The sequence below is a fragment of the Carassius auratus genome, chromosome 1, assembly GCF_003368295.1.
Source record: "Carassius auratus strain Wakin chromosome 1, ASM336829v1, whole genome shotgun sequence".
NCBI classification, from domain to species: domain Eukaryota; kingdom Metazoa; phylum Chordata; class Actinopteri; order Cypriniformes; family Cyprinidae; genus Carassius; species Carassius auratus.
The window spans coordinates 29697763-29714830 of NC_039243.1; the positions used below are offsets into that span (position 1 = coordinate 29697763).

The 17068-nt window shown below is 37.4% G+C and overlaps 1 protein-coding gene across 1 annotated transcript in view; it reads right to left on the reverse strand.

Annotated features, from left to right (window-relative positions):
• The window catches only part of LOC113106871 (bifunctional heparan sulfate N-deacetylase/N-sulfotransferase 4), a 45048-nt gene extending 28356 nt beyond the window's left edge, over positions 1 to 16692 (reverse strand). The window contains exons 1-3 of the mRNA XM_026268888.1: positions 16366 to 16692; positions 13234 to 14471; positions 137 to 224 (exon numbers count right to left, since the gene is read on the reverse strand). Coding sequence (XP_026124673.1) covers positions 137 to 224; positions 13234 to 14217 — 1072 coding nt within the window. The 5' untranslated portion in view covers positions 14218 to 14471; positions 16366 to 16692. The remainder of the gene's footprint in view (positions 1 to 136; positions 225 to 13233; positions 14472 to 16365) is intronic.
• Between the last annotated feature and the right edge of the window lie 376 nt (positions 16693 to 17068).

Genomic DNA, 17068 nt, shown 5'->3' on the forward strand with positions numbered 1-17068 from the left:
AAACTCTAACATGAGAAACTTCAGAGTTGCTATGGCAGAGTTCTGTTACCATACCAATCAGAACATTATAGAATTATTTTTAAAGCAACGTAATCAGGCATATTACAACAAATCAATTAAAAACACACACAGTTACCTGTATGGAAAAATTTCCCAGAAAATCCTAGGTTAAAGGTGAAGTTAGAGATGTACGCCCTCAACATGTTCTGTGTTTCCAGAAGAGCCTGGAAGATGAAAACGTCAAACATTAGAATCTAAAGACTGCATTGTATTATACATTTCCATTGTACATCAATCAAGCATAATACACATCACAATAATGAACTCTTTAAATTAACATTATGCAGTAGTATATCTGTGCATGGTCTGTGTATAAGGATGTGATCGATCTTTCCATGATGAGTAATGACATTTGGGTTTGGCAGGTGCCTCATTGCAGCAGTTCCAATAAAACAGTCTCATATATTTCTAGCCTAAGACACCATGCAAATACAATCAATATCTGTCTGACGACTGACAGCGAGTGTGAGCGTGTGTGTCACTGTTTTGCAGGATATATGGTAATATCGCGGAAGGCAGGAAGGGGCGTGCTGGCTGACTTAGACGGTGTCATCAAGTCATTACTCACAGAGCTCGGGAAGATATGCTGACACACACTCCGGCAAACAGGCAGACACACACGGACAGCACCCAGGAGACAGGTGTAATATATTTGATTTTATCCTCCAGTGAGAGTGTGCCAGTTATCCCTGATGACATTTTGGTAATTAATTCCATTTACATCTAACTAAACAACTGCAACAAAATCAGCAAGGTACTCGCGTCCTGATAATCCAATCAGCTCACCCACGTGATGGCGCACCAGTCAATGTGCGTTTCACATCTTAACCTAATAAAGTGGCATTCTGATCGAGCACTCATTAATTTAAAATGATCTGCCCTCACAAGCGACTGTCATCTAATTCAATGTTCATGTCGTAATGTGATATTACTAAAACTGAGGCTTTTGGTGAGATGCCTTTCTCAATAAGGAATGGAGTGTGTTATGTGTCTCTCGGGAGATTCGGCCTGATGTTTGAAGTCTCGAGGCTCTGAACGCAGAAAGAAAGGTAAGGCAGAGTGGGTAACATGAACCTGGGAGGACGTTTACCCAACTCTTGCATCCAGGTATCTATACATGTTTTTTTCATGTGATCATATAAACAGGAAATATTCATCTGTATTTAAACATAAGGCAAATGCCCTATTTTACACAAATTATAAGTGCATTTTACAAACAATTACAAAGAAATGGCAAGTAACACATTGAACTAAATGTGAAATTCTGAAGTAGAAAAACTTAAATAGTATTTTCTTGTAAAATTCATTCCAATAATCTGTTTACAACCTTTATATATATATATATATATATATATATATATATATATATATATATATATATATATATATATATATACATATATATATATATATATATGTGTGTGTGTGTGTGTGTGTGTGTGTGTGTGTGTGTGTTTTCTTTTGTTTGTTTTTTTACAGTTAGTATTTTTTGTTACATTTAAAGTTTTTATGACTTCTGTGGCAAAACATTTGATTTGTTCCAGCAATATATTTGAATTAAATCTAGTTTATTGCAGCTCTGTTTACGTTTTTTTGTCATTAATAAGAGGACCTACATGTCATTTAAATTTAAATGACATTTTTAAAAAGCTTTATATTTTCTTAATAATTATTTATAATGTTTGAAACTAATTACTGGTATTTTTTAAAGAAAAACTAGTACCATTTTTGCTGTTTTTATGTGGTTGACCCAATTTTTCTATCATTTGTACAATATACATTTAGATATAATATAAATATTTTTAAGTGTATTTAATTATTAAAATATATAATACAACCATACACTGTATTCCCAGTCAAACTCTATGTGATTTAGATTAATATACATGTACAATATATAATATACAATTTTAAATAAATTCAATAAATACAGTAAACAAAATCACATAACACATTGATATATAATAATTAATAAACATATTACAGCGATGCAATTAAAGGTAAGAAATAATTTATATATTTTACTTGAATATTTAAAATTGATCACTTCACCTTCAGCTCATCTTAACTTCTGACTAGAAGCATCTTCAGCCAATGAAACACATATAAAACAATTAAAAAAAGCCTTATGTTTGTAGTTTTCTCTCATAGACTCGTCCAATGAGAGTTTTTGTTTTATCTAATGATGCCTTGAAAAAAAAGTAGATCTTCCCTTGTCTTCTGTCTAAGCTTTCTTGTATAGGTGACAATAAATAGTACCTCATCTTACCCTGCAAAATCTAGATGGGACGTATTCTGTTGCAGGAGTGAGAGGGAAGAATGCAAATAAAAGAAAGAGTGGGAACCCATTTATTATTGATGTGGGAATCTGGGATGTTGCGAATCTGACATCATAGGATAAGAACGCCAAACTAGAGTGCAGGAGAGATGGGAGGGGAATGACAGGATGAGAGGAGAGAGAGAACCTGAAATAGATGACAGAAGGAAAAAAGAGAGAGACAGAGCTATTCTAGGAGATTTTTACAGACAGCGCTGTGACATGCATGGCACACGCATAAATTGCAAAACTCTTCCAGAACACAAATCTAAAATAGCAACACAAACAACAAACACATGGGAAAAGTTACTGGAAGTTCTTCAGCTCGTCTGCATTCCCATCCACTGTCAGGGTCCTCATTATTAAAATGCAACAAACTGAGCTAAATTAATTATTGAACAGTAAGGTTTTAAACAGCTCTGTCTTAAATCGATTCCTTACATTTACTGAGCATACTTCAAAAGAGTGTGCATGAATCATTAATGCATTAATAAGCCAAAGAAGCAGCTTCATAATGGCATCATAGTTCAGATGCTTCCCATCAGCTTGGAGATTCAGTGTTATTTTGAATAATCTGTGTTTTGTCATTTACTATCACCAAAACCTTCACATGCTTTACCCCAGTATGATATTCATGTTGGTTTTGAGCTTACTGTAAGTTTGACCCGTTAGGCTTGCACTACATGTTTAAAAAACAGTCTTTTGGGACCCACATTATGGGTAGATAAAAGGTGTTTGGCCTATGATTATTTGTTAAGAAGGTTGTTTTATGACAAGCAAACATTGTAAATCTTGGAACCTTAGCACATTGTGCATAACTTTCACATGTACAGGATTTATCACAACAGTTTTGCACTAGGTGTGAATGACAGGGAGGTTGTGTCTGGGTGATCGAGGGATCTTATTAAAGAGGAACACCAATCAATGGATGTCAAAACAAATGATTTAAAAAGCACAGCAGCTCTATTTTCACATGTTAAGTTTGAACAGTCTGTGAAACTTATTATAATTAATATCATTTTATAACAATACAACATAATTTAATCCGCCTCTATCTTGACACTGCCTGAACTGTCAAATATATAAATGGATGTTGATAGAAAAAAATTTCATGGGAAAATCTAGACAGTAATCCAGTGTCATATTCGGAGTAGAAATGTATGCCATGATGCATTTGTCACATGTCTTTATGAAGCTTAACAAGAGTACTGTTGAAAACTTTTATAAATATCCTAATATTATAATTTACTCAAGCAGCATATTTTGTTTTAAAAATAAGTAATCACAAAGTTTCAAACCTTCAGTAGACAAAAAAAAAAAAAAAAAAAAAAAAGATATTATAAAGATATATATATATATATATATCATAATTGTTAATTTGCTCTTACATACCCAAAGTGCATAAGGGAACACACACACACACACACACATATGTATCAACAAATATTTGAAACCTGTGTATACCAACATCAGCCAATAGGAATGGGTGTTTCTGCCAAGATTACAACTGACAACACTTCTGTGGCCTGCACTAATCCAGATGCTGTATCTGGATATTAGTGGAATTTGAATCTTCCAGAAAACACACACACACACACACACACAAAAGCTTAATTTCCACTTTAAGAAGCTACATCTTTTACCAACTTCAAACAGAGGCCACACGCAATTAAGCTCAGCTTTAAACTTATTGTCTTTGGTTGACCTAAAAATGCCTGGGATGAACTGTAGTAATTTAAATTCATTAATCAGCTTCAGCCTAATTAGTAACCCCGTACTAGCTCTGATCCTCCGAGAGACTAATCAGACAAAGTAATCAGAGCATACAATGATACGGTTTCTTCAAGGAAAGTGCATTCTACTGACTTTTGCTCCACAGAAATTTAATCAGTACCCTTAAGACGTAATGGAGAGATGTATAATTCACTTGCTCAATACAGGTGTGCAGTATAAATGGACCGTTTCATAAGACTTTTTGCAGAATTGTCTTTAACTGAAGGCAATGTTTAAATAAAAGTTTAATATTCTTGCATTAAATAGACTTCATTGATATAATGTTAGAGAGTTTTATTAAAAAAAAAAAAGTAATATTTAGGGACTTCTTTTCCTGGAGGCAAAACTATGTGACAATGAAAATAAATTAATCAAACTCTATGCCATTGCTGAATGTCAAACACTTGCTACATAACAGAAAAATTGCAATTAGGCAAAATTGCATTTTTATTTTATTAAATGTTAAGTAAATACTAAAAGGTAGATATTTAATAATAGATGATAAAAAACATGTGAATACCAATCGAGCCTTTGTTACATTCATAACCATTACACCAACACACAAATTGCTCCTAGGCAACAAAGACATTTAAATAACTCCAAATAAAATACAATTCATTTGAAATGAAATGTTGACTCATTAACAAATGTGAATCATAAGTCTTACTACGTATGTAACCCTCTTCATCCCATGTGAGACCTACAGTAAGGGCACAAATAATAAGTCACCCCTTCATATTGAATGCTGTTATCGTTTATGCACAGTGTGTTTACAAAGATTCTACCACAGAATGACTGGATTGCTCATTGCGTTCTAAACTTAATTTTGGACTCAGACATTACTTGCAATGTTTATGGTCTTTGGGCAGGATAAGTGTTATTTTGAAATTGTTAAGGTGAGTGTGTCACTGAGCCAACACAAAACATAATTCTTGTGCAGAGAATATTAAACATAAACATATTTCTGGTATTAGTATTTGAAATGAATTGATTATGTTACTATATTGCTCAATACTGTATTAAAATTCAAAACCTACCATGCATCATCATGGAAACAATAAACCTTCATGTCTTTAAGTCCGTACCGTATGTAGTAAGCATTATGTCTCGGAATAAGTTATGTGTTTATTTTTTATGTCCTGATTGAGCTTGATCTATTTCAGATTCTCCAAGATTGGACAATTTCTATTGGGATTTACTAGCATTATGTATGTGTTGAATTAATAATTATTTTAACCAACGTTTAAATCATTACCTGCTTCAAAACGAATGCTGTTAATTAAATTATTTTTGAAACACTTGCAGTCAAAAAAAAAAAAAAAATACATGTTTACATGAATAGGAGGTTTTTTATTATTGTCATTGGTTTTTACTCATTGTGCAATGGAAGGTTAACACAGACAGTCAGTATGTCAAAGTGATATCTAAGTGCTTTTTTAATTTTACAGTCACCTGTTGAGCATATAAAATTATTCCAAAAGTTTCCCCAAAACTACAATCATATTTAGTCATAACAGTAAGTTTCTAAGTAAGTTTATAGTGTTAAGATCTCCATAAAAAGAACAGTTATGGGGAGAAAAGGCATGATCACCAGAGTTAATCCGATTGACTGGCTTTTATTAGACTGCAGAGAAAGCAAATTATATTTAAAAACTGCAACCAAAGCTGTGCTTCATTTTATTGCACACACATTCATAGACGAGCCTCTGGTGAGGGTTTAAAAACACACCAGTGTATGTTTATCACTTGTTCTTTACATCGTTTTCCCTTCAAACTCTCTGTCCTCTTTTGGGCTTTTACATTATCTCTTCTTATCCCTCACTCTTTCATCTGAATGTTTCTTTTTCCCTCCTCTCTTCTCGTGTCTCTCTGCTGACATTGAGGGCCGATCAGGCAGAAGATAGAGTGACAGAGACGCATGTTAATGACCTGAAAGCACTGATCGATTCCTCACAGGGGAGAGATAGAGAGAGAGAAGGAAGGAGGGAAAAAAGAGTGAAAGTGGAGGAGGGAAGAAGGAGTGGACCTGTTGAAATGCTGACAAATAGCTGAAGACATCTGGGCAGGCAAGAAGACGAACATGCCCCCAGAGAACGACAGAGAGAGAGGGACAGAGAAAGACAGAGACAGCTATTTCTAGAGTTTTGTTAGCAACATGTTCCTTAAATATTGAACTAACAAACCAATCTATCTATCTATCTGTCTGTCTGTCCATCCATCCATCTATCTTACCTCATATATTTCATGTTAGGTATGTGTTTAATGATTTTCTGAAGCCATAATGCTCAACATGGTCTTTTGCGGATCAAATCTGCTTTTCAAAGGCAGACTATGTGCATATGTGTACATGTGTGTGTGTGTGTGTGCACCAGGGGAACTGGGAAAGGCTCCACATGTAATATTTATTGGACATGAAATCATTGCTTATTCCTGAGGCCATGAGATAAAAAGAGCAAGTGCATATTTTAGTCTACCTCAGTGAAGCCTCATTCTTTGATTACTGGAGGAAAAATACTACTTTTATGTCAGTTTGTTTGTGTGTGTGTGTGTGTGTGTGTGTGTGTGTGTGTGTGTGTTCGTGCATTTTATTTTTGATAACTGTTATATACGTATGATGTAATGAGGGGCAGAAGAATAGAGTGGGATAAGGATCCATCTAAATCCTGTTGTGTGTGATATTGGACTGCTCGCTGTGGGACAAAACGTGGCCTTCTTGGAGGGATTTCATAGGGGCTCACAAAGTAGAAAAGTTTTTTTTTTATTTTCTTTTTTTTCTGTACACTAAAACATACTGAAAGATAAAAGGTAGAAAAACACTTAAATGTAAGATATCATGTGACTATAGTCTGAACAGTAGTTTATTATTTTAATATTTTTTTTGTTTTCTTTACATTTATTGATCTCCGGCAATAGCACTACTCGAAGATATCAAACTGTGCAACAGAATGGGAGGGAAATAATCCTGACTAAAATATACTTTTTACCTAAAATATTTAGCATCCAAACAATGGAAGAACTTTAAACCTTTTCCCCAATTTAAAAAAGCACCGTAAACTGCAGTACGAGGAGTGCTTTACACCAGCAATTTTTTTAACCAAAGGCATAGTGTGTTCAGCAAACTTTTGTTTTAAACAAACAAACAAGCAAACAATGTTTTCTTTCTGCTGTACCAAAAACATATCGAACCATTTTTGTTTACCATTACACCCCTACTACATACAGTGATTACATGCATGTCATCCAAGATCTGACATAAGATTTTCAGTGGAACATATCTGTGGATAAGTGATAGTACATTTATGTGTACCGTATCAATATAGTAAGGTTGAAGCCCTAATTGATTATTATTTGTTAAACATGATAAATAAAGGTCTTTTTAACTGAGTCATATGTAATAATTATATAGTTAAAGATAGCATTGCCATATCTTCAATGTAGTTAGCTATTTTTTGTTATTTGTAAACAATTTTTCTAAAGGGTAGCTTGTCTATACTTTAAATGATATGCAGTTTGGCAAGTAGCTTCCCCAACACATCTCATAATGTGTCAAGTGCGAGAGGACACGCATGTGTGAGTGTGTTGTTGACGTGAGTGTGCAGCTGAAAATGAAGACAGCTGCTTAGCAACCTCCGGAGTCCTTTAATGGAAACACACATACACCAGTTCCATCTTACTCCGAACAGAAATATCATTGGATCAATACTTTCTGAAAATAGGTCTGGTGTGTGAGTTTTTCTCTGATTGGTCTGTATTTGACCTCCGGAAGCTCAGATTTTACATCAGACTGATGCTTCAGTTTCAATCTGCTCTAAAAGTGTCAGGTTCACATGACTTTCAAATTACCTAATCACTGCACCGCTTGCATTATACAACGTTCTGTCAGTCTGTCGTCTTGTTAGAAAAGCGGAGAGCACACAACACAATCAAACTTGGACGGAGTGCACAAACGACAAAATCTCTGACCTGAGTCTGTTTATCTACCGAAATACACACAAGAAAAGAGAAATTGCCACTGAATTTGGGCCAGAAATGTAGTCCAAGAAACAAGTGGCTGTTTAAGTTGGTTTGTGCACAATTTTTGGGGCCTTTTTTTTCTGCCATTGTTTAGATTTGACTAGATTTGGATAGGAAGTAGGAAAGAGGGGGATGGGATTGAAAAGAACCACAATCTGTTACTCGAATCAGGTCACCTAAAGTATAATTGCACCATACGGTCTGTGTGAAGGCAAAAAAGGAGAGAAATAAAAAAAAAATGGCAAAAGAAAACATTATTTCCACTTCCTTCACCTTCTCTCCATCATTGGTTGCAGCCATTGTTGTAATTTATTCTCAAAATAAGTCAAAATATCAGAAATCAGCACTGAACAAATGCAATTAAAAATTAAGCATAACTATATCCAAAAAAAATGCACTTCTATGTTTAAGCTTGTCTTACTCACAGACAACATGAACCGCCCACAGACGCATATTGCACACAAAACTGGAAAGCACTTGCTCAATCTGGCAAACCCTAATCTGACAACTTCTGGGAGTAAAGGCTCACAGGGGGTTTTCATCAGTCCACAGGGAAGAGAAGTCATGTTAACAAGGTACCGGCTGATTCAATGAGCACTTCAGGCCAGAATCTGCGATTACTTTAAGTCCATACCTATGTTTTTTTTTCTTTTCTTTTTTTTTTCTGTGCAATAGTTTGTAAAGACCAATGCACATCTGAAAAATCTGCCCTTAATCAAATAAACGACAGCTGGTACAGTAGCTTTACATTGAGAAATTTAGCATTAGATCACTTGCTTACCACTGGATGATGGATTTTTCTCTTACAAACATTCAGCTTTCCACTTATTAAGACGTTAATAAATGGTCTGGAGTGGTGTGGATTACATGTGGATTATTGTGATGTTTTTATCAGCTGTTTGGACTCTCATTCTGACGGCAGCCATTCACTGCAGAGCATCCATTCTTGAGCAAGTGATGCAATGCTACAGTTCTCAAAAAAAAATCTGTGAAGAAACAAACTCATCTACATCTTGGATGGCTTAAGGATGAGTAGATTTTCAGCATTTTTTTTCTTTGGGGTAAACAATTTCTTTAACTCCCTTTACATTTTTTTCTCCCTTCTGAAGTGTAACGGAAATGAGAGGCTGTTCTGTTCTTCTCTCTCATTTCCCTTGTTTTCTAACCCATATTTGTGTGTATGTATGAGCTGAAGTGTGAGAGGGAGGCTTCAGGAGTCACTTTGATTCTGCTCTCAGTCTCTGACTGGATGTGTGCAGGTATAGCTTTGATATTGTGATTCTGTTCTCTGTGATTCTGTTTTACAGTACATGCTGAAGTCAGTGTGCAGCTGAAGAAGTGGCAGCTTTGTGTTTAATCCTCATCTATATGCTCTTTCAAAGCCAAGAATCATACTTACCACACACACACACACACACACACACACACACACACACACACGCACAAAATGACTTACTGTACTGTACATGTATTAAGGCTGCAAGATATTGCTAACAGTACCATCTTAATATTTATACATTTGCTTTGTAATGAAAAGAGTGATTTGCATTTTGTCAAGATTTTTTTGCATTGGGTTTAAATGTGTTCAAATCTCTTGAATGTTTTAATCGGCACGGTTTAAATAAAAACACGTGCAAATGATAAGCTTAAATGAATACACGTAGCATAGGCCCATCAACTATCCTGAGCGTATTTAATGCTGGTCTCGGGCATTCACCAGGGGCACCTATAATCATCACCACTTTTCACCACACTAGCGACGGCACTGCACACAACCTTACAAAATCAAAGTTTTACATACACACAGCTGTGCTGAAATGCCCTGTTCCACAATCACAGACACAAGGTCACTTTAACTGCAATTTCAGCAGAATCTCTGCTTGGGGAATCCACACATACATTCACATAAAGTGAAGGTAAATCCCATTTGTGTTTTTTGAGTGTGTGCAAGTGTGCATCGAGTCATTTATCACTGGTGTCCCCTGTTTTTTCAGCCTGCCCCATGGGCTGATGGGAGATATGGCAAGCAGTCACTAAGAGTGACATTCTAATCTACAACACCTACATCTAGAGCACACAGGGTTCCTTTCTCTCTCGCTCTCGCTCATGTTTTCTCTCTCTCTCTCTCATCTTTATACTCTCAACAAATACATTGCATAAGCCTATTCTAACAAAAGTCAAAAAGTATCTTCTGTATGATTACTACGGTAATCTAATGGAGACATGCTTTTATTCAATTTAAGTGAACATATTTAACACAGTCTGGATATATTTTGTTTTTTATCTTTTTTACCTACTTTATGAGAATGAGGACACGTTGGCTTCTTTCTACCAAGCAATTTCTATTAATACATGGATGTTTTTTTCTCTCACTTATAAGTTCATTAGTCTAAATATATATGATTATAAAATTAGTTGCACTTTATTTTTAGTATTTGTCTGTTTTTCCAACTCATGACCCAACCAGAACAGACTTGTGTCCCATTTTTGGGTCGCAACCCAGCAGTTAAGAACCGTGAGTTTCCATTGATTAGCTGTTATCTGCCATTTCATTCCACTGGCTTAGTATCGGCCTTTCCTCACACACGCACAAACACTCGCACCTGTTCTGGATTCTGACAGCCAGCCGTAAACAGTCAGAGGCTTCTCTATAACCAGCAGTAACAATGGCTAAAAACAATGGCTGGTGGATCAAAGCCTTCCCACTTCTCTCCCCCATCACTACACGCCTTGTTTTTCCCCAGAATCCTCTGGGAATTTTCCACTGACATTTCCAGCCGTGCTCCAGAGCGACTAGCTCTAATTCTCTCCCTGAGCACCCCCTCCAGAACCTCCATCTTACCGCCGGCTAATTTGCCAGGTCTGAATTAGCTCAGACCAATCGGGAAGAATTTGATAGTGCACATTCTTAGCTAGCAACATCTGGGGAGCTGTCACGTGCTTCGCCACTAACCTTTCTCAGAGAACATTAGATTCGGAAATTAAATGTATACCAGCGCTAGGTATAATGGTATCACACTGTTTAAAGAGTCTGTTTGTTTGAAATTGAGGAACAGTTAACAAGGAAATGACCCATACGGTGGAACTATGTAGAACGTGCCATGGGTTCAAAAATGTGTTTATAATCACTCTAATTAAATATTTATGGACACACTACAAAAATATGAATATACACAAAATTGGTACTTCTCAATACATACATTTAAATGTTGTAAAACTGCATGACAAGTGACTAAAGTTTCTGATTAGTCAGACAGAAGAGATATAGTACGGAAACTGTTAGCAATACAATTATGAATTAATGCATTTCATAAAAGATGTGTGTAGTTTATGTTAGTTAAGACAACAAAAAAAGAGGGTATGCGAGTCTGTAGAAGGCAGGAGTAGTTCACCCAAAAAAGTAACAGTTAAATCATGGCGGCCAACATTGTGCTCCATTTGACCACTGCGCGTCTGTCCCAATACCCACACTTGCAGTCTTTCCAATTGAACACTCAAATTAACCAATGGGTTTATCCCACTTTTCAAGTTTTTGAAAAGCTTTATTTACAGACAGAGCTCCATTTACAGACTATTTACTTTGTATATGTAATACCTTGCACTTTAAATTGTGGCACAAAAAAGTGATAAAAAACTGTTGCAAACATTTTACAAAATACACATATGCATCTTTGAACCAGTAAAATGTCCAACACTTTACATTTTACACAAACTGATACTGAAATAAACTAACTTACCCAGCAAAGTTTTTCTCAACATTTCCCAATTTTAAGGTTCCTTAATTTAATGGATGATGGAATACTTAGCTTCAGATTTAGTGTGCGTTAAGGGCACTGAGCTTCGAGTTTTGCACACCTACTTCATGTCACATGCATATGCTATCAAGTGGCCAAGACTGGAAGCGTGGGATTTGGGACAAGCCCTGCCATTAAAACAACATAAGTAAAAAAATAATGTTGCATTTCTGCCACCTACTGGATGGGAGAGCGTCATGATGCATGGCACACAGCAGATCAATGGTGGCTGCCACAATTTTACTGTACCGTTTATTTAAATATTGAGTTGTTTTACACCAAAACCATTTGGAGCATTTGTGAATTTATGCATTTAATTTTTTTGGTGACACTATTTAAATGCTTTATTAAGAGTTAAATTGAGTCACAACGTACTGCCATTGTACTTAACTTTGTATTAATTGTGTGAATTCTTTGTTTTCATTAATTCCATTATAGTCTGTTTCTCACAAAGACTTGTAGAAGACTACTTTTATGGTTTTCTGTCCTTTGACAGTTCACTACAAACTATCTAAATCTACCTTACACTCCCCCAAAAAATTATAAATAACATCATACAGGTTTGGAACAAAATCTTTTTTATAATTTTTATCAAAATAATTTTTAGGTGAACTGTTCTTCTATATATTTGACTCTCTTCTATCAGTGTATCCATTTCTAATTGTTGCATGATGCCCACATTAATTCATATACACTCGTGTGTTTGCACTTGAAACTGAAAGCTCTGGAAGTCGTGAAGTCATTTCACAATGGAGCCTGAACGGCCCTTCAATCTGTTGAACAGCCTCAGAGAGGGGCCAAACGTGGGAACGAGATTATGAATGAGTGTGTGAAAGAGAGAATGAACACCATTTTACTGCTCTTGTCCCTCTAAATAGCCTCTTTATACTGACTGAGGCCAACTCAAACACCCACTCCAATTCACTGACACACACAACATCCCCTTCTTGTCCACACAAAAACATTCACATTTAGTAAATCAGACGTGAACACCTGCGAAGGGAAACTCAGACTAAATATCAACCAAATGCTGCTTCCAAAATCCCACACAGATAATTAGAGCTCAGCTAGCAGTCTTTGTCTCGTCTTTGCTGATTAGTTGGAACAGATTGGAAATAATTTTACGGTAGATGTGTGTGTAGAATGTGGAATGTCTCTGTTGATGCATCGTATCATGACACCATTTAAATGCGCTAATTATTATAGATTTAGAACTTTTTTTATATTTTAAAAATTCTCCAACTAATACACATACTCTTTAACCAGTTCTCTTACCTTCACATCATTCACATTCATTCTCGTCCCCTTCTTCCCCACGAAAATATCATCTATGTCAACCAGGATGTAGCGTTCCAGAGATCGTGACAGCTTCTTTCCTGTGAGATAAGCGATGGCATCCACTAGTATAAGTCTGTGTAACCAGTAGCTCAGCCCGTGTCCAAATAGCACACGCTGCACCCCATCATACAAGCCCAAGTCCTGCACGACGGTAGCATGGAGACCCTGGGGACCTGGGATCACCTGGACTGCCCCACTCTCACTAGGCCGAGTTTTTGCCAACAGGACTGGTTCATACGTGGAATGGTTGAACTGAAACACAGTCCAGTCCTCTCCTGGTAAAGGGTCTCGATCCACTTCCGCCCGTGTTACGTAAAGCAGAGGTGAGCGGGGGTTTACGCAGCAGTCTCGAAGTGCAACATTTGTTCGCAATGTCAGAGGGAAACCCCTCAGCTGCAGTGCAGGCTGGGAGTTTTCACTTGCACGGTGAAAGGCAATGACGCCGACACTGTATTCGGCACAGTATTTATCCAGCAGATCACGGTTCCATGTGTCCATTCCGACATACTTAAGAAGGTTCTCGTAGATGACAAGCGCATAGCGTCCACGTCCTTTATGCGTTAGAGGCGGGATGTCACCTTTTCCCGGCGCTATTTCGGCATGGTAACGGAATTGGTTGGATTCTAGAATGGCGATGATGTCCTGTCCCAGCTGAGAATACTGACTCTCTATAAATACCAACACCACCGGATCCTTACGTGACAGATCAATCGGTTTAGGCGTCCGAGGCTCTGACTGTCGGAAAGGGAGCGCCCGGAGGTCGGCACAGTCTAGACCTACGGCGCGATCCGCGAGGTCCAGTTCTTGGGTGGAGCCTGTGTAAAGGTAGTAGGCGGAGACTAATACGCTGACCATACAGAAGGTGGCGAGGAGGATGATCAGCCTCCTCAGATTCCTCCGCAGTTTGGTGGCCAGATTCATGGCAAACGGCACACATGTGTGGGAGTGTGTGTGGGTGGGAATCTCTGATTGTTTGCTAATTGGCTTTTTTGGTAATCATGCTGCAGTCATGTGACCATCTCACAAAACTGGAAAATTTGCTTCCAAGACAGGCCACTGAAAGAGTTGAAAATGTGGCACAATACTCAACCAACGTCACCAGCTGTTCCCGAAAGGAATCTGCATCCAACTAGTGACTCTCCATGTCCTGGGATTTCTCCTGACCTCCAACAAACCTGGAGAGAAGACGGGTTCAAAAGACATTGTTTTAGCATAACGTTAAGCATCTCTGAGATATGTGTGTTTGTGTGTGTTTTTTCTGTCACAGAAGTGTTCATCAAGGGTGTGTATGGATGCTCTTGAGGGGCCGTCAGCCTTCAGGTTGTTTTCAATCAACACTTCACCAGCTGTGGCCAACACTTCCCGGGAGGAGTGTGTGATTGGCCGCATATAAATAGGAAGTTGGAGGATAAGCCAATAGGAGCCTAAGGGTGGCTCTAAGGGAGAAATTCATCATTTGTCTAATGGGAATCAACTGTCACACATGTACTTTTCGTGCATCAGGTAATCTGCTCGACCGCATTTTGTCTTCCAAGTTGCTTCTGCAAAAAAAGAGATGGCGGCTAAAGTGTACACTTTCTTTTTCCTCTTTTAGACAGCCTAACACAGGTTTGGGCAAATACATTGAGGATGGTTTGTGAGAAAATAAATGATGGGATATATTCTCATTAAATGCAACGACTCGTTCTAAACTAATAAATTTAGTAGGAAGTGCTCTTGTGCACTCTGTTTATGTGTGTGTGACTATGTGCATGTCACGGTTGGTGTGATATCGGAGTACGTAATTAAAGAGACATGAATTAAACAAGATCGAAATAACAGATTACAGCGTTGTTCGAGAACATCACAGGGGAATTCAAGAAGGTGGGAATGTGAGATTGAGGTGCAGGATGAATTTCATAACATGAGAAAACTAAAATGACCAAAACAGCGTCCCTCTGCATTTAAACTGAGATAAAGGTTTAGTTAGTGGATTATTAGAGATTTTGACTTTCTAGCAATTTACATTTAGATGACACTCTAATTCAAATTCTAATGCAAGCTATTCTTTTTGGAGTGTGATTAATACTTGACTATTCTACTATGTTTATTGAAAAGTGAATAATCGGAGTTTAGTGCAGTCTGCAGGCTGTCCCACGTGCAGATCAGCCTAATACTTGCTAATACTTTTAAAAGCACAGTGAAACATTTGAAGTGGGGGTCACAATTTAAAAGTCTCATAAATCGACCACATCTTATTTTGATATCTATCGTCAGCAGACTTATGTGCGGGTTAGGGTTAGAGAATATAACCACCTCCTTATAAAAGCACTGAGTCTGTGAGTTGCCCTTACTAAAATAATCAAACCAACGTGTGTGTGCGCGCGCGTGTGAGTGTTTCCCCGCGAGGCGGCGCATTCTTTGAGCTGGAAAACATCGCAAAGGACGAGATCTTTTGCTTATTTGAATTTACATTAATAACAATATTGTATCTCATACATTTCTTGGCTAGGTCCTCTCATGTTCAACAGACTAAATGCATTAATAAATCCGGGTTAAAAACCTAAACAAGCTACAGTTGCTGTTTAATATTAAAAAATGTACGCAAATAATAACCCGAGATAATGTCTGAAACCTAAAAGAGAAAATGAAAGTCTAACATTTAATAAAAAAAAAGAAACAAAAGGCGAACAAAAGTCATGATGCTCTATAAGATAGAAAAACTAATAATTACAAAAACGTTTTCAAATAACGTTACTTAGCCCAAGACACTGATATGCAATGGTGACAAACAAACATACACATGTGCTTGTGCTGGTTCTTCAAAAGCTAAACCGGAGACCGCTATCAGTCACGCTGATGAAATATGAAGAAATTATAATAAAGTAAAAGACCGTAAAAGCAACACGAGTAAAAAATTAAACGCACAGCGTCTCGGGTCAGATACCGGTAACGTGACATTCCAGCACAGCGCATCTCTAAATCTCTCGCGCAAAATGACGTTCAGCACCCCATTCGGCACAAAGTTACTACAATAAACCCAACTCAAAATAAGCCGCACTTTGCTTTCTCCAGCCGACGAAACCTTACCTTAAACCGAACCTGAGGCACTGCTGAGCGGGAAGCCGTCACACCAAAGCCGCCTTTCTCCAAGAACACCAGCTTCTCACGGCTCTGAACCCGAGAGCCCAATCTCATCCACTGATTCAGAGGCAGCCATCTGGAATGATGCGGGGACCGGTTCGTTATTCTCTCCTCGCCCTCTTCCCCTTTCTCCCTTTCTCTCGCTGCGACACGGATTAGAGGAGCGCGCGGGGGGAGACAGGACTGGAGACAGAAGCGCTCAAAAGACGAACTGAAGAGAATAGCGATCCAGAGAGGAGCGCTGAGATATACGACTCCCCTCCAGTGTCACCGCTGAGAGAGAGAGAGAGAGAGAGAGAGAGAGAGAGAGAGATGCTGAGTGATTGGCACTTTTTTATTATGGTCGCCTATGTAATGTGATGGTATGATAAGCGGTGCAATATTATATGGAAAGTGAGATAAACGCTACTTTTATTATTATTATTATTATTAAAATTACGGTGTGCATTCTTATTCAAATTAATCATGTACACGTACAGGCTGCTCCGCAAAATAATGCCACATTAAATATTCTATACTTTATCCAGTTTGCGTTACTTAGTTTTTGTAATAATAATAAAACATGTAATAAAATGAAAATTATTGTTAAATCTGTCTTATAAAAAAATAGCTACTTTATAATTATAGATAATATGTCACTTATATTTCA